At 42.8% G+C, this 26,717-nt stretch overlaps 1 protein-coding gene across 6 annotated transcripts in view; it reads left to right on the top strand.

Annotated features, from left to right (window-relative positions):
- ASCC2 (activating signal cointegrator 1 complex subunit 2) overlaps nucleotides 1-26,717 on the top strand; it is a 164,474-nt gene that overhangs the window by 100,910 nt on the left and 36,847 nt on the right. For all 6 annotated transcript variants that reach the window (XM_029619475.1, XM_029619479.1, XM_029619474.1 and 3 more), the window contains 7 exons: nucleotides 17,950-18,018; nucleotides 18,377-18,451; nucleotides 23,723-23,873; nucleotides 24,220-24,434; nucleotides 24,558-24,677; nucleotides 24,954-25,175; nucleotides 25,502-25,598. In XM_029619475.1, coding sequence (XP_029475335.1) covers nucleotides 17,950-18,018; nucleotides 18,377-18,451; nucleotides 23,723-23,873; nucleotides 24,220-24,434; nucleotides 24,558-24,677; nucleotides 24,954-25,175; nucleotides 25,502-25,598 — 949 coding nt within the window. The remainder of the gene's footprint in view (nucleotides 1-17,949; nucleotides 18,019-18,376; nucleotides 18,452-23,722; nucleotides 23,874-24,219; nucleotides 24,435-24,557; nucleotides 24,678-24,953; nucleotides 25,176-25,501; nucleotides 25,599-26,717) is intronic.

Here is a 26,717-nt window from a genome sequence, read left to right as displayed (position 1 = left end):
CAAGCATCTGCATGCCAGGTTTATTTATTTATTTTATTTATTTAAGAGTATTTATATACCACTTTATAAAATCGGTTTTGTCAAAGTGGTTTACATAGAATAAAAAATAAAAATAGAAAAATAGAAATAAAAATCATAACGAGATGATAAGAAATAAACAAAAGTTAAAAAATACATAAAATTAATTAATAGCTGGAGCAAAATTCTAGCTAGAAATAAATCAAATATTTACTAAAGTAAATAAAAAATAATTGTTGCCGTGGACCTGCTATTGTAATGGGACCGGGGGGGGGGGGAAGAGAGGAAAGGTACAAAAAGTAAAAATAAGGGAAGGGAAGAAAAATAAGGGAAAATAGGGAAGAAAGGGAGGGCGGAGGGTGGAGGAAGGGAGGGTGGAAAGAGACTTTATGTTTGGTCTTGAGTAAATGCTTTAAATGCTAGTTGAAACAGGTGGGTTTTGAGTGATTTTTTGAAATGAGAAGAATTTGAAATTGAACGAAGAGGGTTGGGGAGGGAGTTCCACAAAATGGGTCCGGCTACCGAGAAAGCTCGTTTTCGGGTGACATCTAGCCTCGCTTGTTTAGGAGATGGGATATCTAGGAGATTTTGGGTAAGTGAACGTAGATGACGGGTAGGTTTGTAAATCCGCAGTAAAGAACAAAGCCAGGTGGAAGTTGGGTTATGAATCAGGCCATGAATAATAGACAGAATTTTAAATTGTATCCTAAACTTTACTGGGAGCCAATGTAGTGATTGAAGAATTGGAGTGATATGGTTGTGTAAGGGGGTCCTGGTTAATATTCGGGCTGCACTATTTTGAATCAGTTGAAGGGGGTGTAATGAGGAATCTGGTAGTCCCAGGTATAGTGCGTTACAATAGTCTAGTCCAGAGAAGACTAGGGATTGGAGAATGGTTCTGTAATCACGATAGAAAAGTAATGGTCGAAGATGTTTTAAAAGTTGTAGTTTATAGAAGGATTTTTTGGTAAGTGAAGAAATTTGTTGTTTCATGGAAAGATCTGAGTTAATAATTATTCCTAGGTTAGTGGCATGGCGTGTTATGGGTATAGAGGTATTGTTTATTATCAGCTGTGATGGTGGACCTATTGAAGAATCTGTGATGGAGGATAGATGTATGATTTCTGTTTTTGAAGAGTTTAATTTTAATCGGTTATGAGAGAGCCATGAATTTATGGTAGAAAGGTAGGTTCTTCAAATTCTAGGACACATGGCAGCAGCCATCCATGTAGAACTCCACATGAGATTCCACATGCGTTATTTACAATAGGGCCTAAAAACTCAATGGTCGCAATTCCTACAGCCACTAAACTCCAAAGTTCAGCTCACCACACAAATGAAAGCAGACATTCAGTGGTGGCTCTCTCCCAACAACCTATCCGTAGGAGAGTCCTTCAGGTTACTACCTCATCAGCTGACCCTCACAACAGATGCTTCCAGGAAAGGTTGGGGTGCCCATCTCGGAGAAATAAAAACTCAGGGACTTTGGTCTCCTCAAGAATCCACGTACCAAATCAATCTCCTAGAGCTAAGGGCAATCTTGAAAGCACTTCAAACCTTCTCTTTTCTGATCCAAGGGAAAAGTTTAATGGTGTACACAGACAACCAGGTAGCCATGTTCTACATAAAGAAGGAGGGTCCAGTTCATGGACCCTGTGTTGTGAAGCGATTCAAATACTCCAATGGGCGAATGCAGCCCAGGTATCCCTCCAGGCCACTTACCTTCCAGGTCTGGACAACGTAACGGCAGACCGCCTAAGCAGAGTTTTTCACCCACATGAATGGACTTTAAATCCAAAGGTTGCCTTCACCATTTTCCATCAGTGGGGCTTCCCAACAATCGACCTCTTCACCATGGAAACAAACTGTCAAACACGGATTTTTTGCTCAATGTACCCCAGCAAACTCCGATCCGCCTCGGATGCCTTCCTCATCCTGTGGACAACGGGCTTACTGTATGCCTACCCTCTCATTCCATTCAAGAACAATTAAAAAATGCATTCAGGACATAGCAGACATGATCCTCATAGCTCCGGCATGGTCAAGACAACCGTGGTATGCATATATCATGAATTTTCCATACGTCCACCAGTGCCGCTGGAGGACCATCTGCGGCTGCTAACTCAGGAAGGAGGCTCCCTACTGCATCCAATGAATCAATCCCTACATCTCACGGCGTGGAGATTGAACGGCAAGTCTTGAACCACCTGGGCCTCCCTTCACAAGTAGAAGACATCCTCATTGTATCCAGAAAGCCTTTCACCAGGCGAAAGTATGCAGGCAAATGGCACCTCTATCAGACTTGGTGTAAACCCCCAAACCTGGATCCCTTCTCATCCACCACCAATCAGCTACTGGAGTATTTTCATACACTTTACCAAGCAGATTTGGCTACCACATCAGTTTGAGTACATATCAGTGCTATTGCAGCTTTTCATAACTCTCATTATGGCCTTCCAATCTCAAACCATCCTTTGATCTTCAGGTTCATGAAGGGCATGCTCCGCCTCCGGCCACCTGTGACAAAGCCTCCTGTACCTTGGGACCTGAACATAGTCTTGGAGCAGCTGATGCTACCCCCCTTCGAACCATTAGACACCAGTCACATAAAATACCTAACATAGAAAACAGTATTCCTGGTGGCCATCACATCAGCCAGTCGAGACAGTGAGTTACAGGCCTTAGTTCACTACTCTCCTTATTTGGAATTCTACCATGACAAAGTTACCCTTCGGCCTCACCCCACCTTCCTTCCTAAGGTGGTCTCCCCTATCCACATCAATCAAACCATCACTCTACCAATTTTCATGCCAAAGACACACTACAATGATCGTGAGAAACTTCTACACTCACTGGACTGTAAACGGGCTCTGGCTTACTATAAACAAAGGATTCAATCCACTATGAGACCTTCTCAGCTCTTCGTTTCCTTTAATCCAAATGATCCTGGAGAACCAGTCTCTAAGAGAACCATCGCCAGCTGGTTATCACAGTGCCTTCTATTTTGTTACAACAAACGATCAATCAAACTTCCCAACAAGCCTCAGGCGCACCAAATACGCACCACCGCAGCATCAGTTGCCCACCTTAACAAGGTTCCATTACTGGATATCTGCAAAGTGGCAACTTGGTTGTCCATCCATACCTTCACGTCCCACTATTGTCTACAACAGCAAGCGACTTCTGATGCAGCGCTGGGCACAGCAGTCTTGTCGACTCTTCAAAACAGATGAGACTGTCTACTTCTCAATGGGTTGCTGTCCTAGCCTTCAAAGACATACAAAATGGACACAACCCGGGAGCTTGGGCCTCCCAGACAGCATGGCTAATTCAGCCCTGCTATCGACGGGAAAAAGCAAGATTGCTTACCGTAAACGGTGATTCCGTAGATAGCAGGATGAATGAGCCATGCGATCCCTCCCTCCTCCCTAGACAGTCCCACAAAGGGACACTTTTTTTTTATACTACCTCTCGCTTGGCTACAAAGAAATTGAGAAGAGGGAACGCGCGGGAAGATCACCACACAGCTGCACAGAGTCAAAGCTCTGTGACTCACTGAGGAAGCTCCGCCTACTTCAGGTCACGACGCTCCCAGACAGCATGGCTAATTCATTCTATCTACGAAAACACCGTTTACGGTAAGCAAACTTGCTTTTGTCTGGTATTGTTCGCAGATTCTCTGGCATTGAGTTCCAAAGCTTTGGGCCAGCAATTGAAATCGCTCGATTTCTAGTTTGAGTTAGATGACAATTTCTTAAGGAGGATTTCCAGTTTTCGATTTTGGATATCCTTCAAAGCAGCAGCACCTGCCCACCGGGATGGTCATCATCTTGGTAACAGCGAAAACTACAGCATCCACCTTGGGATCTTCCACGACTCCATCTATTCCCAGAAAGGGATATAATTTAGCCATAGCCCTGACTACCTTCAAGCCTCAGGAGATTCCCACTACCGATTCACCAACTTCTTCACCATCTTAGGCAATAGAAAAACTTTAGGAAGCCCCTATAATCCCTCCAGGATTGGGTTTACACCCTCATAAACCAAATTTTCCTGAGGGACCTTAATTCCCAGCTCCTCCAGAACCTGGGGAATTAGCAAGCCCAACTCATCCCTGCGGAACAGGCGGACCACCTGGGGATCGTCACCATCCGCGATGGGACCTCGTCCAGGTCCTATATTGGATCCTCCAACGCAGTAACAGGATCCTTGTCTGGATCCTGCATTGGATCCGCCAGTGTGCTAACGGGGTCCCTGCCCGTATCCACCGGTCCTCCCTGTACCTGATCAGGATCATCCACCTCATCTGATGTTTTCTTCCACCACGGACCTCTTGAGACCCAAAAACTGCAGGATCCCTCAAGACTCCATCTGCCTAGGCTTCTTGGCAATCCGGGACTTCCTGGGTAAAGGCCTCTTGGTCCCTGCTCCTTTCTTAGCCAAATAGGCCTTATGGAGCAGAAGGACAAAATTCACTGAAAAAGCTTCTGGATCCAAAGAAGGGCGCGGATCCACATCCCCCTGCGTTTGTTCCCTTCGCCTGCCACCAGCAGGATCATGTTCCACAGGAAACAGCATGGGAGGGGAGTCCCAAGGCTCTGAAACAGCAGCCTGGCTCCCAGCATGTGTAGACAAAATGGCCACCACTCCTGCCCCCCCCCCCCCCCCCCCCCCAGAGTTCCCAGCCCCTCCGGAGACACATTTGTGGCAAAATGCAGCCAAATCGACCACTCGATGAGAACTGCAGCCGTGACAAACTTTGCAGCACTATGCGGGAGGTGGCATGCCGGCACGATCTGGCCTAAAAATAGCCCCTGCCAATGTGAGGTGAAGAATGGTGCTATCCAGTGCTGAAAACAGCCCCCGGGTCTGACCGAGGAACAAATTCACCCCCCCCCCCCCACACCCTTACCTGCCTCCCGGCAGAAAACAACTCTAGCCACTCACGCTGCCTCAGCCCTGCTCCTCTGCTTCCTGAGAACAGCCTTAAACTTAAAACAAAAAGACACACAGGGCCAGGGAAGGGAAGAAAACATAAATACTTCCCTGCTTCTGAAGGAGGGCTGAGGGTGCCAGGGACCCAGGAGCCCTGACGACAAGGGCTGAGCCAAACCTGGATCTCCAACCCCCTGCTCACCCTGCTCTATCCGGGGGATGACCCACAAAGGAACCCAACACCTCAGGGAGCAGAATTCTTATACTTTTTTTTTTTTAAACTCCAGACTACAGGTTTGCACCTCCACCATCTGTTGGAGACAGAGAAATACTGAGGGACTGCAGGTGGCTCTCTCGGTTATGTAGCAGGGCCTCAAAGGTTTGTTCTCTGCCTCCATCTGTTGGAGACAGAGAAATACTGAGGGACTGCAGGTGGCACTCTTGGTTATGTAGCAGGGCCTCAAAGGTTTGTTCTCTGCTTCCATCTGCTGGTAGGGTTGCCTAAAACCACTTGTCTGGACGGATCCGGGGTACAAACAGGAACATCAGGTTCTTTCACTAAATAAAAAACAGTAATAGGAATAGAAAATAAGAAGAAATTTATGAATACAATGGGTCTAGTGTAACAGATATTCTGGTCTGATAGAGAAATGTTCTGTAGCTGATAGGGACCATGCACTTTCAATCTTGTCGCCTGTTTTTTGTAGCGATATCTCAGCATTAATTAGTCATTCAGACTAATAAGCACATCTGCCTGATGCAAAGATGAAAAAGGAAAGGATAGGCAAAAAGGGTCAACAAAACATATATATATCCAAAGAAATTAAGAAATGCAGGCTGCTCTCTGTATTTCTGATAAGAGCCTCTCACATTCCATAGGACAATTTCGGTCTAACCAGTATAAGCGTAACCCATCTTTTGAAGTGAGCAGCAGTTATATGGTCTAACATCCATTCTACAGGATAGCGCTCTATAAATGAACATAGGAGGGCTAACAGTTCTATGGCTAAAATACTATCAGGGAAAGAATTCCTAAAGAGCGTCTTTGAAAGAAAGAATCCTTCATCAAGGTACAGTTTCTGTAAAAATTCTGATAGCCTCCTTATCACTTTGACAAATTGCGGATATTACTCTTGACCAGGCAGAACTTGGAAGTATATAGACAATTCAGTTAATCTGCAGTGAAAATCAACTTACATTCCCACATTCTTAACTCTTTGTCTGTTTATAACTTTTAAAAAGAAAAGCTAATTCTGTGCTATAGAAACCATTTTTTTCTTGTTTGTATTTATGTAGGAAAGGCATAGTCAGACTTGCATATCTCCCACTGTCCCTCTTCCTCACTAGCTCCATTCCATTATCAGTTCATTCTTCAGCTTCCTGTGTCTTTTCAGGTTCTAAAGCACTGGTAATCAACTCTACAGTATACGAATTATTAATATACTCATTAGAGGGATTTTCTTGTCCCTTTGTGACCAGATTTTGCATTTCTGCATGGCTATGGGTTTCAACTGCAAATGCACATGGACACTGAGTAGTTTCCTGGATTTGACAGCAGTTCTTCTTCAACTTGGTGCTGTAAGTCATTCACACCCTTCTTAAGTGTATCCTGACAAAACGATGGTGGCAGACAGACAAAAGCATACAACATGCCTGCAAACAGTCCCTGACACCTTCCAACTTATACTGGGAGAGGCAAGTAACTATTTCAGAGGTCAAGTCAGAGCTCTGTCCCAGCCTTATATTTTCTGTCATATCAGAATCAGAAACCTGGTCAACTGGAACATTGCTAGATTTACACATGATTCCAAGTATTACACAAGATTTTTTTTTTTTTTTTCATCTGGTTATTGTGAAGTAACATTGAACCTATTCTGATAAAACATCACATCCGTACAAGAACAAAGCCATCACCGCATACCTGACGGAAAACATAATGGTTGCCACGGAACATCTGGCAGTAACAGGCATTACAATAACGTTCATATATAGAACTTCACTTTTGGTTTTCCCTTCTGGATTTACTCCCTACCGAGTCATGAAGTACCTTAACCCAACCCCCCACCCTCCCTTCCCTCTCTAACCTTCTGGGTGGTGTGCTTTGTAGGGTAGGCTGCCCATCCGGGCTTGTTAATGAAGAATGGACTACTGAGTGTGAGTCAGAGCTGGAGATGAACTTTGAGTGGAACTTTGTTGGGAGATGCCTGTGCCTTGTATAGAAACAGTTTCTTGTGGACTTTAATTGGAATTTGATAATGATGAGAATGATGATGATGATGGGCAAAAAACTAGGAGAGGTCATGTCCTGCTGCTGACTGGAACATTATTAGAGTCCTAATGCGCTCGCCTCTCCTTGTGGACTGGCCCTGAGGGAACTGGTGGAGGAGAATTACTTGAGAGAAAAGAAAAACTCTACATCGGAGCAGTGGTCGGCCTTAAATAGGAGAAAAACGGACCCCAGATCCTCTGCACTTTATCTCTGCTTTTAGCGGTGAAGTTATTGGCTATTTGATATTCTTGTGTGCTGAGATTTAGCATTCTCGTGAACCAGTGATCTATGTGTGGCACGTGCTCCATCACCCAATCGGTCAATATAACTTTCTTCCCCACTGTTGCTGCCTTTGACAGGAATGCCATTATGTCTTCAGTATCCATCGAGTCATCCTGTGAGACTCCAAAAAGCCAGGTATTAGGGTTTACCGGGAGAGAGCATCCCCATAACTTCCCACAAAATTGTATAATATCCTTCCAGAATGACGCAATTTTTGAGCAATCCCAAAAACAGTGAGTGTAGGATCCTGTATGGGAAGCACATTGTAAGCAGTAGGAGATGCACATAGCTTGTATTTAAAGGCGAGAGCTGGGGATATATATCCCCTCCATAAGAATTTATATTGGGTCTCCCGTAGAAGTTTGTTGATTGTAAGGGACCTTATGCCCGAAAAAGTAGCCTTGAATTCCTTAAAGAAAAGATTAAAAGCTGGCCATGCTTGCCAAGATTAGTGGTTAGTGCAGTTAGTGTAGCTGGGTTCAAAAAAGGTTTGGATAAGTTCTTGGAGGAGAAGTCCATTAATGGCTTTTTACTTAGGGAATAGCCACTGCTATTAATTGCATCAGTAGCATGGGATCTTCTTAGTGTTTGGGTTATCATATACTTGGATATCATATACTTGGATATCATATACTTGGATTTCAGCAAAGCTTTTGATACGGTTCCGCACAGGAGACTGGTGAATAAAATGAGAAGCTTGGGAGTGAGTGCCGAGGTGGTGACCTGGATTGCAAATTGGTTGACGGACAGAAGACAATGTGTGATGGTAAATGGAACCTTCTCTGAAGAGAGAGCGGTTTTAAGTGGTGTACCGCAAGGATCGGTGTTGGGACCGGTCCTGTTCAATATCTTTGTGAGCGACATTGCGGACGGGATAGAAGGTAAGGTTTGTCTTTTTGCGGATGACACAAAGATCTGCAACAGAGTGGACACGCCAGAAGGAGTGGAGAGAATGAGACGAGATCTAAGGAAACTGGAAGATTGGTCGAAGATATGGCAGCTGAGATTCAATGCCAAGAAGTGCAAAGTCATGCATATGGGGAGTGGAAATCCGAATGAACTGTATTCGATGGGCGGGGAAAGGCTGATGTGCACGGAGCAGGAGAGGGACCTTGGGGTGATGGTGTCTAATGATCTGAAATCGGCAAAACAATGCGACAAGGCGATAGCTAAAGCCAGAAGAATGCTGGGCTGCATAGAGAGAGGAATATCGAGTAAGAAAAGGGAAGTGATTATTCCCTTGTACAGGTCCTTGGTGAGGCCTCACCTGGAGTACTGTGTTCAGTTCTGGAGACCGTATCTTCAAAAAGACAAAGACAAGATGGAGGCGGTACAGAGAAGGGCGACCAGGAAGGTGGAGGATCTTCATCGGATGACGTACGAGGAGAGATTGAAGAATCTAAATATGTACACCCTGGAGGAAAGGAGGAGCAGAGGTGACATGATACAGACTTTCAGATACTTGAAAGGTGTTAATGATCAAAAGACAACGTCAAACCTTTTCCGTAGGAAAAAAATCACCAGAACCAGGGGTCACGATTTGAAGCTCCAGGGAGGAAGATTCAGAACCAATGTCAGGAAGTATTTCTTCACGGAGAGGGTGGTGGATGCCTGGAATGCCCTTCCTGAGGATGTGGTGAGGACCAGAACTGTGAAGGACTTCAAAGGGGCGTGGGATAAACACTGTGGATCCATAAAGTCAAGAGGCCGCCAATGAAGAGTGGGTGACTCGCCAGAATGAGGGCTACTGCCTGGAGTCAATACCCTTATTAAATAAACATACACATGCTTACTGTGACTCCAACATCGCTCTAAGCTTCAACAGCAAGAGGAAATGTGGAAAAAAGGATTCACACTCACAAAGAGGGGAGTAGCTGGCTTGTTACGGCGGTTACTACCCCAAATCAAATAAGTCTGATACTTCACTTTCAATGCATATACAGCATAGTTCTCTGATTCAACGGCAGGGGAGAAGAAAAACCGATACTTCACACATCCAGCAGAGCTCTCTGCTTCAACGGCAGGGGAGAAAATGAGGGTTCGCACTCACAAAACGGGGAGTAGCTGGCTTGTTACGGCGGTTACTACCCCAAACCAAATGTGCCTGATACTTCACTTTCGATGCACATCCAGCATGGCTCTCTGCTTCAACAGCAAGGGAGAAGACTGATACTTCACGTGTATCCAGCATAGCTCCCTGCTTCAACGGCAGGGGAGAAGAAAAACAAACAATAAGGGCTGTATAACATAGGCTGGGTAAAACAAATAAGCATGAGTGTAGCTTGCTTATTGCGGCGGCTACTACCCCGAACTAATCAAGCTAGATATTTCACTTGGATGCAGCTCCATCACTGCTCTCTACATTAAAACTGGGGGTGGAAGGGAAATAGAACCAAGAGCTAAGAGAAACAGATAAGTATGAGAGAAAAAATGTGTGAAGCTTGCTGGGCAGACTGGATGGGCCATTTGGTCTTCTTCTGCCGTCATTTCTATGTTTCTATGTTTCTATGTTTCTATGTTATTGCCAGGTTCTTGTGGCCTGGTTTTGGCCTCTGTTGGAAACAGGATGCTGGGCTTGATGGACCCTTGGTCTGACCCAGCATGGCAATTTCTTATGTTCTTAAGATAGGTAAAGTGACGTAAGAGCATCACCATCTAGGCCAACTGACAGTTCCCTGTAAAAACGGGAGATACTCGGGCCTTTCTTTGGTGCCCACCATCATGAGGTTTGTGAGGGATTGAGTCTTAAGCCATTGTGCATGATCTTCATCTAAAGTACCCATAAAATGTTGAAGTTGCAGAAAAGCAAAAAAATCAGAAGAGGGGGGAGCTGGTAGATCTTCTGGAGTTCTTGGAAGCTGTATATAATGCCCGTGTCTTTATGTACCATTTGATACAAATAGCCCAGTCCCTTCCTCCTCCAGCTGGAAAAAATCAAGGGCCTTGACCAGGGATAAAATGGGCATTATGATACTGAGCAGTGGCGTTATAACATATTTTAACCCCTACTTCCTGCAGACAAACTTCCATGTGCTCCGGCAGGTCTGGAGTAGGAGGTGCGAACGAAGCTTAGGCGGAATTACTCCTAGATGCACGTGCAAGAGACCATTTAATGACGATACCCCATACCACTCCCTGAGGTATGGGTTTGGTGTAAAAAACGTCATCTCAAATAGCCAGTCCTGGAGGAAGCAGAGATTACACGCCACATTATATCTAAAGAGATTGGGGCAACCCAGCCCTCCTTCTGTTTCCGGCATTTGTAAGGTACGGAGGGATATTCTTGCCTCTCCCCCCCTCCCCCCCCCATAAGAAACTGGATAAAGCTTTGTGAATAACTTGGAGGTCTTGGATCTGGAGCCATAGAGGGAGCATTTGAAGAATATACATCCACTTTGGTAAAAGTACCATTTGGTATAAGTGGACACGGCCTCGTAACGATAAGGGTAGCAATTTCCATTTGGTGAGTGTGTCTGTCATACTTTTAATATTAGGTTGTACGTTAATTCGATATATTGTGTCCAAATCAGACAGTATGTAAACTCCCAAATATTTCAACTTGTCATTCGCCCACTTTAGAGGGAACGAGTCCTGCCACTGTTGTTCGACTAAATGACAGATGTCTAGAGCCTCGGACTTGTCCCTATTGATTTTTAAACCGGCGAATGCCCCAAATTGAGATTGGATGTCTAACAATATTGGGAGTGAGATGAATGGCTGTGTAAGAAAAACCAAAACGTCATCGGCAAATGCTGCCAGTTTAAAGCCCTTCCTTCCTCGCTCAAAGCCATGATGCTCAAAGCCATGATGCGCATATATTTTTCGCAGTAACGGATTGATGGATAAAATATACAAGAGTGGAGACAGCGGGCATTCTTGTCGGACACCCCTATGAAGAAAGAATTTTTCGGATTTCTGTCCATTAACCAGGATTCTAGAGGTTGGATGGTCATACAGCAGTGCAATATAGTTTATAAAAACCCCTGAGAAACCATATTTGTGGAGAACTGAGAATAAGTAAGCCCAGAAAACCCTATCAAAGGCTTTCTCGGAATCTAATCCGACTGCCAGTGATGGGGTTTTGTCCTGCTGTGAAAATTTCATAGCCGATATCAGTTTACGTATGTGACTGGTGGCTCTTCTGCCCTGAACAAAGCCGACTTGATGTTCCGAGATGAGCGAAGGACGTAAAGTGTTTAAACGATCTGCAAGCACTTTCGCTAGTATTTTGAGGTCACTGTTGAGAAGGGATATCGGCCTGTATGATGCCGGAAAACATGGATCCTTTCCTTCTTTTGGAAGGACTGTGATAGGGGCACTATTAAACTCTTCCGGGAATTTATTTTTCTCCAGGCCATCCACATAATACGCAGTTAATGGGGCTGTGACTTGGTCTTGCAATATTTTATAAAAGGCATACGAAAACCCATCGGGTCCTGGGGCTTTTCCTTTGGCTACTTCTCTGATTACGAGGAGGACTTCATGGGTTTGGATGGGTTTGTTGAGAGAATCCTTTTGTACCTCGGATAGTTTAGGGAGATCAATGTCTGAGAAGAATTCTGGTTCTTGGTTCTGAGACGGGAGCAAATCATCTTTGTAGAGAGATTCGGAAACATCACCCATTTCAGCTGTGCTAGTGACTATAGTACCAGATCTTGTCGTCATTTTATGAATGAAAGCGCGTTTTCTAGTTCCTCGGACTAGGTTGGCTAGCGGGCGGCCAATCTTGTTCCCAAATTTGAAAAAATTATGACTTGCGGCTTGTAATTCTTGAAAGGACCTAGTATGTAAAATTGTGTTTAAGTGTTCCAAGGTGCTGAAGTAAGCTTTCTTGTTCCCTTCCATCAGAGAGGCGAGCCAATGTGTCTTGGAACACTTCAGCTGGGCTTCGAGCTGCAAAATTGCTGCATCAGTGCGTTTTACTTTGGCACTGAGGTACGCAATTATATCGCCTCGAAGTACCGCTTTGCCGGCCTCCCAGAATAGTTGTGCTGTGGTCTTATGTTGTTCATTGTGCGTTTGATAGTCTCTCTATTTTTCTTTTAGATAAGACTGAAAATCACAATCAGAAGCTAAGGCAGCTGGAAACCTCCATGGTTTTTCTCCCATCTTCCTTTCGCCCAACCGGAGGGTCATGGTTACTGGAGAATGGTCAGAAATGACTGGGATCTCCACAACAGCCTTTTGAGTATTATGGAAAAGTCACTTCGTGATTAAGGATGTAATCTATTCTTGACATTGTCCCATGTGGGTGAGAAAAGAAAGTGAAGGGTGCAGTGTCCACCACACATCTATTACATCCAAATTTTGGCACAAAAATTCCACTCCAGTGGGTTTACTGGACTGTAATGGTGGCCCCACTGGGGATCTGTCCATGCTCGGATCATGTACGCAGTTGAAATCTCCAGCTAATATTAGCGAGGCTTCCAAGTGGATAAGGATCGTATTCAACAATTTCCTAAAACATTCTTGGGAATTATTATTGGTGCATATACATTACATACTGTTACTTCTAGCCCCTTCCAACGCCCTATCACCAGGACGAATCTGTCGTCGGAGTCTACCACTGATTGTTTTACACTAAAGTCTGAGGATTTATGTATCAAAATGGCCACTCCTGCCTTACGCCCCTGTGCTGGAGCAAAGACACAATCACCAACTCAATCCCTTTTCAGTTTTTGACTTTCTCCTGCATTTAAATGGGTTTCCTGTAAGCGGGCCACTTCCATGCCCAATTTCTTGAAATTGAGTAGAATCTTTTTTTTGCTTAATGGGTGTGCCCAGGCCATGGACATTCCATGAAACAAATGTATTCATGTAATACCTATATCTTGCACAGGTTTCCAGCTGCTAGGATTCCTGAACCACTTGGAGGAGGTGCCCAGCCCCCACTCTCCTCCAACCTCACACCAGCCTGATTCTCTCCTGTATTGCCTATCTTCTGGATACTTAGCCCATCCTCCAAATTTTCTCACATCATGTGCTTCCCTAATACCACCCCCATACACCCTACCCTCTCCCCTTCCCCCCCCCCATCCCCAAACACAACCATACTATCACAAACAACATAATCCTTCTCCCTCTGTACTCAGATGGGAGATCGGGGGTCAGTGTCTGGATGTTCAAGCTCCTCACTGCTAATAAGTAGTTCCCCATTAACCAGTCTGAGATCTTCAGTTCGTACTTCCTGGAGTCCAGCTGCTCGAGCATGTTCAGTATCTCCAGTCCCCCAGATTCTGGACCCGGCTACAAGTAATTCCCCCCTGTGTGGCACACAAGTGGGAACATGTGCTCCTGGTGTCAGTGCCCGAGTGCCATCCAGGGATCAAAACCATAACTGTCCTGAAATGCTAAGCCCAGCTTAGCATTTCAGGACCAGCGTTAAATCCAAAGTTCAACAACTGTAAATTTTAGCTATACACTTTAAGTCTGTACCTAGCTCTTTGTTGTTTAGGTGGCATTTGGCTGCAAGATACTCTTAGCTGCCTCTGGTGAAGTAAAGGAGAGTACCTTGCATCTTTCCAGACCTTTAAAATTGCAGGGTACTCACAAGGGTGGGGATGGAGTCAAGATGGCGGCAGGCGTGTAGCGGCAGAGAGGAGCTGGCCGTTTCTTTTCTCCTCGTTTATTAGAATCTTCTTTAAGAATGCCTCCTAAAAGGAAAGGCAGAGTCAGGGTATATCCCTCAATGCCCTCAACACTGCCTAGCCAGAAAACGATCCCCGAACTGACCACTGTTTATCCTGTTGGGGGAGCAAGCCCCGCTGATGGAAAACAGGTGGGAGCGGTGAATCTGTCTGGGGAGACATCTCTAAGCCCCCCAGATCTGAGAACTCCGGCTGCGCCAGGACCCCACCAACTCCCTGTGCTGATGCCAAGCGATGGGATACCAGAGAATATCGCGAGCAACGTGGAGGGAGCAGCCTCCGAGTTGGAAGGCCCCGGATTAACATTGGCGCTGGGCGAGTCTGGCCAAGCAGGAGCGCCAGGGAGTGCGGAGACGGACTTTAGGATTGGAGTGACGCTTGTCCCAGTCGGAGAAGCGGTGAGAGGAGAGCCGTCTGAAGAACATCCCGACTTGCAGACGCTCCTGGAAATGGAAGACATCGCCAAACCGGCATGCATGCCGGTTTGGCGATGTCCCTGTGGGAATTGCATGCTTCATATCACCCTATGTTTAAGGGCTATTCTCAACAATTATCTTTATTGTCTGGGAAAATGGACATAATTATCCCAGGATAATCGATTTCAAGAACATACAGACAAGATTACTGTGTTAGAAAAATCAGTAAAGGCAACGCAGAATGTTTGTGCAAAGTTAATTCAGGACAAACAAACTGTGTCTAGAAAGCTGGAAATTATGGAGAACAAAATGAGAAGATTGAATCTGAGAGTGTTAAACTTCCCAAGAGTAATCGGAGAACTGCCTCGTGTAACTTTTAAAAAGTACCTAACAGAAGTTTTGAGAATTCCTATTGAGAGTATGCCATCTTTTAATAAAGTGTACTTTTTGCCATTTAAGAGAGGTGGGGGGGGGGAGTTAGTCAGCCACAGCTAGATATTGGGAATTTAACAGAGTTCCTAGAGTCCTCATTTGAAATAGTAGAAAGATCAACTTTACTTGTTTCTTTAATAATTGAGAGTGATGTAAGTCTGCTTATGAGATATTATTTTCAACACTTAGGTGAACATTTTCTAGGACAGCCTGTCCAAATATTCCCAGACATGGCTAAAATAACACAGGAGAGGAGGAAAGCTTTTTTGCTGATGAGACAGGAATATAACACTATTGGGGTTAAGTTTCTTTTAAGATACCCATGTAAATGCGTGGTAACGTAAAAAAAGGTTAAATCTGTTAAATGCTATTGTTACATTCTATGTTACTTGTAATAATGTTCAATGGTTTATTGTTATTGTTCCATGTTCTATGTAAAAAAACCCAGGTCTAACTTCCCAGACCAGGGCAACCTCTTTCGTTACCTGTAAACCGGACTGATTTGTATTGCATACAGGAATTCCGGTATATAAAAATTTAAAATAAATAAATAAATAACGTATAACAAAGATGTCTTTATTTTTTTTTGCCCCAGAGCAATTAAGAATGTTTCTTGATACTAGAAAAAGGAGCTTATTAACATCTTTCCCTAGAGATAGACCTTTGAATATCTCAGACAATGGTAATGAAGGATAAATAATTATTCCTGTGAAGCTAATTACTGATAATTTTCTTATTGAATATTCTCACTTTAAATCTAACTATCCACCCCCGTATTAACAGATTGTGGTTAAATTTTATTTAAATTTAAATTTCCTGCTGAAGTAAGATGTAATATTGGCAAGATTGCTGAGTTTCTGTGCAAAGTTTTCTGTCTGCTTTGTATTTGATTAAAACTAATAAAGAGAAAATAAAAAAAAAAAATTGCAGGGTACTGAAGGGCAAATTTGGTATTAGTCGCCACTAAATGAGAGCAGAGCGTCGAGAATTGCCTCCAGAGCTGGGACAACCTGACTGAGTAGTCCTGCGTGAGCCTTATTTTATGGTTGTTATAAGCAAGATCTTTTCTTTGCCGGAAGGCTAGCCAAACCTTTTGTTTGTGGGCGTAGGTCATAAATTTGGCGATTGCAATTCTCGGTTGCGAATCCGCCATTTTCTTGGGGCCCACTCTATGAGCCCGTTCCACAACCAGAAGCCCTCTGAGTTCAGGCAGACCTACCGCTTCAGGCAGCCATGTCTCAAGAAACTCACCCAAGCCTTTATCATCCACTGCCTGTGGTAGCCCAAGGAATTGGAGGTTGGCTCTCCTCGACCTGTTCTCGAGGTCGCCGAGTTTCTCTTGGCAGTCTTTGAGTGTGGTTTCGTGCGCCTGGATCTTTTGCGCTGCGGTCGCCATTTCCTCCTCCACTGTCATTACCCGGGTTTCCACGTGATCGAGCCGAGGGCCCAGGTCAGAGAGCGCCTCACTCATTCCGGAAAGTTTTTCGTGGATACCAGCTAATTTTTCGTCAAGGGTAGAGGCTATGGTTTCTCTGTGTCTCCACAGTGATCGCACTTGGTGGGCTGGACTCCGGATCATTTACCGCCGCTTCCGCCGCCATCTTGATCTCCCCTGCCTTTCCTTTGTCCTTCTCTTTTTCTTTACGGGTGCTCTTTGAAGCCATGGATTGCGGCAGAAAAACACGTAGATAGCAGATTTATGGGTCTGAGCCATTAAATTGCAGGTGAGGCGCTCGGAGCTGAAGGGAAACGCATCCTCCTCAGCACATCACCCCACGTGACCCCCATGATTAAGTATTAACAACAAAAAGGACACATTCTTTTTGTCACACTCTGCCACTTACTTACAAACTAGGAGACAAATAACCATCAATCTGATCTTCGTCGCCAAATACAGTGGGTAAAAAAATTGATTATTTTGTCATAGATTACACAATACACTTATTTATAAATATAGAAGTTTTACTTATAAGACTGAGAATAAGCAATAAAAGCATACAATATTAGACTATATTATATATTAGAATAAAGAATATATACGCAAAAATACTTCCCCTCACAGTTCCCAATGTGATATTATTTTTGGAGATCCAGGAACACTGCACCAGGAAACCAACAATAGCTCATCAGGCACTACATTAACCACTCTTAATGTCAAAATCTAATCTTCTGAGCTGTTCTTTCTCTGATTTCAAACAGCTTGTCTCATGTTGTTCTTTTTAAGTTAATTCTTCTGACCTTTGCTCTAGTTTCTTCTCTAGGCTACTCCCAGGTGTTCTTGCGGCCCCAACTGTCTGTTCTTATCACATCAGTAAGCAGTTAGATGTGGCCAAGTGGCACTGTCCTGTTTTCCTTTGATATCTGCACAGTTAGCCTTCTGAGTAACTGCTCTCCAATATATCTGATCATGACTTATTTTTTGTTGCAAGCAAGCTAAGAAAAATGACATTTTTTTCTCAGATCTTTTAGGCCTTATATTGAATAATTACACTAATCATATCAGTGATTCCTCTGCTTCATTACTTTCTATTGCAGTACAATATTCTCCGCAAGCTAACTCCTTATAATAATTTCCCACACTCTAGTCAAGGAATATAAAATAATGACTGCCATTTTTAAAAATAGAAATAAAAAAAAGAAGTAATGACAGCAGCACTTTTGAAAGGTGGGAATGGAACGACGAAGAACACCTTGAATCAATCACCATTTGCTTTCTGATGCAGGCATGTTTAAGATAGTGAAGTGTCTGTGCTACATATCCATTACTTCTTTAGCTATGAAACTAGCCATAATTGATGTAAGTGCAGGGTGCACACATCTGCTTTATTGGTCCAAGAGAACAACTAGTATTGCATGGCTAACATTTTAGCACCCTTGCTTTGTTTCTGGTAATCATGAGTGCCCTGCATTACATTTCTTTTTCTTATTATGTATATTTTGCTTCTTTCAGTTCTGATAACATTCAGTCCTTTGTTGAAGAGTTTCTGCAGATTTTCACATCATTGGTGCAGGAGAAGAGGTGAGCTAGACTGTCTGGGAACAATTCCCAGGCCTATGTACATACAATTTACCTCTTCCAATTGTGTACACTTTGCTTTTATCTCCCCAAACATGTTCTGTTCAGTGTCCCTTCCCAGCCACCCACACATATATTCACTGCACCGCCTGCATTTCAGAACAGCATCAAGCAAGTTTCTGTATTCTGCCTAGCTTTCTAATAATATCAGAAGGTTACTGAGCTGCATACGTGGATCTGGAAGGTTTCTGCATTCAGTGAGCTTTAGAACAGGATTCAGAAGGTTTCTTAATTGTGCTGACTTTTGTAACTGCATCAGAAGTGTCTTGCACTGCATCTGGGTTTCTGCTTATGTATGTAGGTTCCTGCGAGATTATGATGAGCTGTTCCCGGTGGAAGATGATGTGAGTTTGCTGCAACAGGCATCCTCCACCCTGTATCCTTTCCTTACATATTGAGGTGGAATAATTTCTATTGCCAAGACATTCTCAAACCAAAGAGAGAAATTTTTATGAGGAATAAAGGTGTTTATGTAAGAAGGGTTCTTAGGGCTGTCAAGAGGTTTTTTTGTTTTGTTTTTTAGCAGAAGGTTTAATCCTCCTGCTTTGACAGTGGCCATGACCTAATTGTGTCTCCAGTGGAGCTGGGTGAAATGGCATTAACCTGCTCCCACCCCACCCCATTATAACGTCCTCACTCAGCCCAGAGGCCAAGAAGGGTCTGTCTTTGGCTCATTGCATGGACCCTACTCTTGGATCTTAGACAAAGAGAGGCGGAGAAGCTAGTGTAGTGCATTGCAAATTGATGGTAGCTGTCCATGCTAGAGGACTGAGATGAACCCCTAGCCAAAAGAGATCTATAGAGCCTCTGAGTGAAAAAATATATGGGTTGAGCAACATTCCAGAGCAGCTGACATGTTCTTAGATGGTGACTCCTTTTTTTAATTAATCAAAAAATACAGGCTTTATTTATTTATTTAATAGCTTTTATATACGGTCGTTTGGAAACCATCACAACGGTTTACAGAGTTTTACAATAAATAGTAAAGATAAAAGTGTAATAATAACAAATAAAATGGAGAATAAAAAATACAGGATTAATAGAATAAAATAAAAGATAAGATCAAGGAAAATAAAATACTAGAGGCAGCTGTATTCAATAAAAGCGTGCATGGATAACATAGTCATAAAGTCAGGTCTGAAACAGAAAAGCTCTTTAAACAGGTTATAAAAAGAATAATGTTAGATCCTGATAGGCCTTTGTAAAAAGCCACGTCTTTACCTTCCTTCTGAATACTTTTAGATCTGGTTGAAACTGTGTCTCTATTGGGAGGGAATTCCAGCACTTGGGTCCTGCCATTGATAATGCCCAATCTCTTACTTGAGAGAGGTGTGCTGAATGGACAGAGGGAATATTTAGGAGATCTTTATTAGCAGAACGGAGATTGCATTGTGGAGTGTGAATCCTAATGGCGGCATTAAGCCAGTCAGTTTGTTCACCATATATAATTTTGTGAAGAATGCATAAGACTTTGTATTTGATTCTATATTTAACCAGTAACCAGTGTAAGGATATTAGGATCGGTGTTATAAGGTCATGTTTCTTGGTTCCTGTTAGAATTCTGGATGCAGTGTTCTGTAGAATTTGGAGAGGACATGTGGTGGAGGATGGTAAGCCCAGTAGTTGCAGTAGTCAATGTTAGCAAAAGTTAGAAGTTGGAGTACTAATCTGAAGTAATGGTTTCAATCATTTTAAAGTCTGAATTTTGCTGTACTCTTCCTTTATTTTGGTTGAAATGTGTTTTTTTAAATGTAGTTCAGAATCGATTATGACTCCCAGGTTGCAGGTATGAAGGATGGGATTTAATGTAGTCAGCTGATCTTCTAATTTGAGGGAGGGTAACTTGCCAAGAGTAGGTCTTCTATCTAGGAAGATGATTTCAGTTTTGTCATCTTTTAACATGAGCCTCATGTGGGATAATAACTGTTTGATGATTGTTAAATACATTGCTGCTTTTTTATAGGTGGATTCAAGAAATCTGTGGATAGGAATGAGAATCTATATATCATCTGCGTAGATGTAGTGGGTGAGACCAAGTCCAGAGAGCAGATGACAAAGTGGAAGCATATAGATGTTAAAGAGGGTGGCGGAGAGTGCTTATCCTTGTGGTACTCCAGTATGAAGTGAGATTTTATCCGATGTGGAATTTTTTATTTTAACTTGAAAATGTTGATTGGAGAGAGAGGAGTTAAATCAGTTGAGGGTTGTATTTGATAGTCCTATGTCAGTTAATCTATCAAGCAGGATGGAATGATTGACTGTATCGAATGCTGTCAATAGATCGAGTAAGATTAATAGATAGTTCTGTCCTCTGTCAAACCCTTTCAATACGGTATCAGATAGTGCGAGTAGGAGTGTTTCTGTGTTAAAGTGTTTACGAAAGCCGAACTGGGATGGGTATAGGATGTTAATATTTTCTAGATGTTCAGTCAGATGTTTCAGAACTACTTTTTCCAGCAGTTTGGCTAAGAAGGATATGTTTGATATGGGTCTGTAGTTGTTGAGTTTTGTATGATCAAGGCTATATTTTTTTTAAATTGGTTTAATTATGGCCGTTTTAAGTGGATCAGGAAAATGTCCTTCGGAAAGAGATAGATTAATGATGTCCGATATCGGGCCGGCAATTGTATGGGCAATAGATTTCAATGTTGGAATAGGAATGCTATCAATTGGATGTGATGCAGGATTTAATTGTTTTATTAATGTCTCTATTTCAAGGGGCAATGTTGGTTCAAAGTTTTTCCAATTGGTTGTTTCTCTGGGGTTCATATTGATGGTTTGCTTTTCTGTATTGTTAATTTGTTTAGTTAAATTTTGAATATTATCATTGAAAAAGTGTGCAATTTCATTGCATCTTGTTTTGGGTAGGGATGTATTCACCTTGGATTCTTTGTATGGTTTTGGACTATGGAAAATAATATTTCAGGATTATGAGAAAACTTGTGGATTTTATTGGAAAAAAATTCTCTCTTAGTCTCATTAATTAGTATTTTGTAATAGTTTAAATAAGCTCTATAAGGCCCCCAAGTGAATTGTTTGATTTGTTTCTCCTCCAAGTTTTCTCTTTTTTTTCTTAATTCACATTTTGTGATTCTTATCTTAGTATTATACCAGGGATTGTGCCATTTTGGTTGCATTATGGTTTTCGTTCGTGCTAGATTTATATTATCTGCAATTATGGAAGTCAGCTCAAGTCAGGATTTAGTGGCTTGTTCACTGTCTCAAAGATTAATGTTAATATGAGTTTGCATTTGGTTGTCCAGTTGTTCTATGTTGAATGGTGGTCGGAATGTAAAAGATACCGGTTGGGATTTTAAGAGGATTCTTATCAGTTTTAAATGAAATAGAAGTCCGAATTAGAAAGTGGTCTGACCAAGGAATTTGTGTAATGTTCGGGGGGGGGGGGGGGGGGGGGGGGGTAAAAGTACTAAAATTAGAGTTACTAAAGATCAGATTGAGAGTGTGGCCGGCTTTATGTGTTGGTCAGATTTGATTTCTTGTAGGCCAAGAGCAGAAAGTGAATCAATCATGATATCTCATGTGGCGATGCGTGGATTGGTTTCAATATGAAGGTTGAAGTCCCCTCGGACTAAAGTAGGCCTATCAGGATCCAAATTGCCAGCTAATAATTCAATAATCTGAGAACAGTTATGTTCTAACAGTCCGGGTGGACAATAAAGAAGACAAATCTGTAATTAGGGGAATCAAATGAGGCAATTTCATATGGTTAAACATTGTCTATTGTTATTGCTTTTAATTGCAGGTCTTTTTTGGCTGTAAGCATCAGACCACCACCTTTGCGATGTGGTCTCGGTACTGAAAATATTGAGTAATTTGGATTAGTTATTCGATTGATTAACACATTATCCATCTTCTTTAGCCAAGTTTCTGTTATTGCAAAAATGTCAGGTTTGACGTCATCAAGTAAATCAGAAATTATAGGTGGTTTTTTTTTTTATAGAGATTGAGCATTAACTAATAGCACAGTTAGGAAGACGCAGTTAGTAAGCAAGGTAACATTCTTATATGGAATAGGAATAAGTGTCCTGTTAGAAACATATCTTACTTTCCTATTCGGTTGTAGGTTCATCTTTTGAGAACTTTTTGTAGTAGAATGGTATTTTCCTTGGTTGAGGCACACTGGGATGCGAGAGTTGAAAGTAAAAGTTATTGTATATTGATTAGGATGTACAAAAAAAACAAAAGATTTAGCAGTTTTCACTGTTATAAGGATTGCAAGAGGGAACGCTCGAAGGGAGCGCATGAAGGGGCGCACAAAGGGGCAGGCCTCTTTGTTGTGCTCCTTCAGTGCGTGACACCGGGTGCTTCCGGCCTCATGCTGGCGCTTATTTATTTTATTTATTTAATGTGTTTTGTATACCGTCATTCGGTTTCGCCATCAGAAACCTTCCCCCTTGGTGCCCTTGATGACATCAGTAGGAGGGTGGAGTCAACAGCCAAGGGTGGGAAGCGGCGTGGCAGTTCTTTCGGGGCTGGGAGGGACAGAGGCAACAAAGGCAGGCAGTGAGATGAGCCTCAGGTGGTAGCAGAGGCAACAGGACCACACAGGTTCCTCCTTCAGATGCCAGTAGTTTCCTTTAATTAGTTTAGGAGGCAATTTTCAAACCATTTTGAAAGAAAGTCCACGAGCCTTTTTTGCTGCAAATGTTGCCACAAATTAGAAAGCGACAGTCTGTGTGTACATTGGCTTTGAAACTTGCCACAAGTACTTTGCACCTGCTTTGTCTGCAGGTGCTTTTTTAATGGAAAATAAATAGGTTTATCCACATAAACAAGCGGAACTAGCTTTTTACCTTCCTAAATGGCTTTGGAAACCTTCTTTTCAGTGGAGCAGTTTACTAGAAATCTATACATCACATCATGGTGTCTTTGCTCTTTGATCAGCGTAACTTTTGCTCTCTGGTTTACTATAAGCCAGTCTTTGCCCTGTGGTGGCATCTATTGTCCATATGATGAAACTATTTATGAATATGTATTTTTTTCCCCATTTGGTCTTTATCTGCCATCATTTGACTATGTTACTGTTTTTCACATTCCTCGCAGGTGTGGCGTTTTTATAGCCAGTACCCGTCTCCTGCAAAATCTGACCCTTGCCACGGAATTGCTAGAGACCAAGAGCTAGATCAGGAATGCAGTGGCTGCCAATGTGCACAAATGCAATTCCTTCCATCTTCTCTTTCTCCTTCCATTCAACAGCCAATTCCATTTTCACATGACGGGGCCTGCGTTTTTTCTTCTTTCCATCCTTGAAATTTCTTTCCCTCCTCCCCCCCACCCCCAATCCTAAAAGCCTCAAGATCCTATACACACAAAACTCCCAAAAAAGACAATTATACAGACACCAACTAACTGATTATGCAAATTCATCTTATTTAATATGATGCAAAACGGTGCACATTTATGCAAGTATGTCACAAAATAGCTGCAGAATTTTTTAAGTGATCACAGAATCTACCCGAGCAGCCACAGGAATTTCGGGGTTGTGATTAAAGTGCCAGGTTGTGGTATACACCACAGCTGATTGATGTAAACAATCTGAATATGTTAAAGCTGCATCATATCTTCATTGTATTTAATGTGAACAAGATAAATATGGAAGGAGAAACCCTTAACCCACTGCTGACAGGGATGAAACGCGCACATCCTATGTGCTCCATGCAGTAGAAGCTGCTTGGGAGGGTACAAGAAGACGCAAAACTCCTGTCACTGTAAACCCTCCACCACAGGCAGTACCACAAAGTGACAGCAAAAGCTCTGATCACCAGGAGGAAGATAATGTGAGTATGATTATAGGTTAGGACCAGAGTCACAGGCAGCATGTGACAAATCTTCAGCAGCAGCACGGAGAGACAGCAAAAGCTCTGATCACCAGGAGGAAGATAATGTGAGTGTGATTATAGGTTAGGGATCAGAGTCTGTTCCTTTTTTACCTCTTCAGGTAAAACCATTTTTGTAGTAGAGGCTTAGGATGATCCACTCCCAAGAACAATTTTTTTTATCTGCCCCTTTTTAAAATACTGTAGTGTTATTCTCTTGGCCATAAGCTATTCTGTACCCTCTTCCACATTCATCCTCACTCTATTTAAGTTCCTAGTGTTTGTTTTGTTCTTGATGTATTTATAGTGTGCAGGAGCTGCAGCAGCATTCTCTACGAAAGTGTCAGGAGTGGAGCTGGACTCTCTGATTACCCAAGTGAAGGATCTGCTACCTGACCTTGGTGAGGGCTTTATTCTGGCTTGCTTGGAGGAGTATGCCTACAGTGCTGAACAGGTGATTAACAATGTGCTGGAGAACCACCTGGCTCCTGCCCTCAAGAAGCTGGATCATTCACTGCCCAGGTATGACCAGCATGGACAGATGAAAGTAAAGATGAAGGGGAGATGGAGATAGTGGAATGTGAAATTCTGATTAGACATAGGATCCCATCTCTTCTTTTTATGTCCTATTCTTGGCCTCCACAGACAAGTGAAGCAAGAACCATCCACTCTCTTGTCATCTCGTGCCAATATTTTCCAGGATGATGAGTTTGATGTGTTCAGTAGGGACTCGGTGGATATGTCTAGGGTCTGGAAAGGCAGAAGGTAATCATTCTCTAAATGAGTCTTTTTGTTACTTCTCAGGCTTACACCAATGTACATGCCCCATACAGAAGCAGAGAAAGTCATGCAATGAATACTCCCATGTCTTCTCTGTTCTTGCGCTGTTGCTTTGATTTGCACATAGACTGATATCTTGCCAAAGGCAGATGTCCTTGAGCAACCTGAATATAACAGATCTCCATTCTACTCCAGCTTTTCTCTCTCACCTTCTCCTCTTCTCTCTGTACATGCCCTGTCACTCTCATGGTGTGGTTGCAGGAAAGGCGAGGACACTAAAAGTTTTCTGAATGACAAGAATCTGATAGCAGAGCAGAGAGAGCGCTATAGTCAATACAGTGTGATTGTAGAGGAGATCCCAGTTGATGCAAGCACTACACAGTTCTACAAAGACGACTATGAGGATGAATATGACGACACCTATGACGGAAATCAGGTGGGGGCCAATGATGTGGACTCTGACGATGAGCTGATCAGCAGGAGGTGAGTGCACAGCTGGCATGAGGAGTCTATAACAGAGCCCTCTCAAACAAGTAGCTTCAGTGTCCTAGAATCTGCTGTCCCAGGAGAGGAGGCACCAACTACATGTACAAACTTATTCTTCGTCCTTCAGATGGAGAATTAATTTTGAGAGTAAGGCATCAACCTTGCCAGCCTTGCTATTTAACAAATTTGATTTTGTCTCCTGTTAATAAAGATGTGATTATTGGGCTTGGACTAGTGATGCTCATTAACTATTTCCTGGCTATATATGTTGGTGAGATTTAACAAAAGATCAGTTAATCCTTTTGTCTCTTCAACACCCTTAGGCCATTTACCATCCCCCAGGTTCTAAGGACCAAAGGGCAGGAGGAGGAGAATGAAGAGGAAGAGGAGGAAGAGGAATATGAAGAGGAAACTCCCAAGGTAATGTTTAAGGAGAAGGAAGAGTAGTACTTTCTAGATATGGCTGGGTGTAGCAACTACTGCCAATTGTAGGGGTCACTCAAGGAACCAGACTGTCAAGAAGAAACATTGGGTTTGCATTTGAAGGCCCACTCATGCTCTTTAGTGCTGAGAGGAATATGGAGATATCACTTAGTCCCTAAGGCAGCGAGAATTGCTGGGTGCCGCTCTGTATGATATTTTCTGACTGGTTTGGGATAATCAATTGGGATTCTAGTGAGCTACTTGAGTCATGATTCCTCTACGTTATGGGTAATTATTTCCCTTTTCCCCCTCCCTTTCACATACAGTATCAGTAATTCAAGCCTTACATCCAAATCATAATTGTAGAGAAAATGCAGATAAACACCAAAGACCCAAAACAAATGTATTTATTTTATTTAACAGTTTTATATACCGCAGTTCAGGTAACAATGTTACTAATCACTAATCACAAATTCTGAACTATGAAAATATCTACATTCTCCCTGCATTGATTTTATATAGAAAAAAAGAATCCAAATATCTCCAAACAGGATGTTCTCTCTTGTAAAAACCCATGTCAGTCTCTCCATGGCATTTAATCCCAAATCCGTTATGCACTCTGACCAGGTAGTCTGTCATCTCTTTCCATTATCAGGCTAAACCACATCTTGTGGATAAAAGAATACTTTGAATTAGTTGGTTAAGCCTCTCAGGGGTACATCTAACCCTAATATTATAATTGAGAGATCCAATAGAACAGATACCCAAGACATTTTTGAGATTGTGTTCTGCTCTTCCCACCAGGACTTCTTAATATTAGGGCAGTTCCCACAATTACACCAACATAAAGGAGCAATGACATGACCCCACTTAATAAGCCTTTGTGGAGTTATGTATGTTCTCACAGGACAAGCAGGATGGTTGTCCTCACAAATGGGTGACATCAAGGATGGAGCCCAACCACGGAAAACTTCTGTCAAAGTTTCAGGAACTTTGACTGGCCCCTACTGGGCATGCCCAGCACGGCACTAACCCTGCAGCCAGCAGGGGTCTCCCTTCACTCTTCTTTTTTCCGCGCAGCAGTAGCCACGCGGTAGAAGAGCTCTTAACCACGTT

The sequence above is a fragment of the Rhinatrema bivittatum genome, chromosome 11 (assembly GCF_901001135.1).
Source record: "Rhinatrema bivittatum chromosome 11, aRhiBiv1.1, whole genome shotgun sequence".
NCBI lineage: Eukaryota > Metazoa > Chordata > Amphibia > Gymnophiona > Rhinatrematidae > Rhinatrema > Rhinatrema bivittatum.
This window is presented reverse-complemented; position numbering and strand designations above follow the sequence as displayed.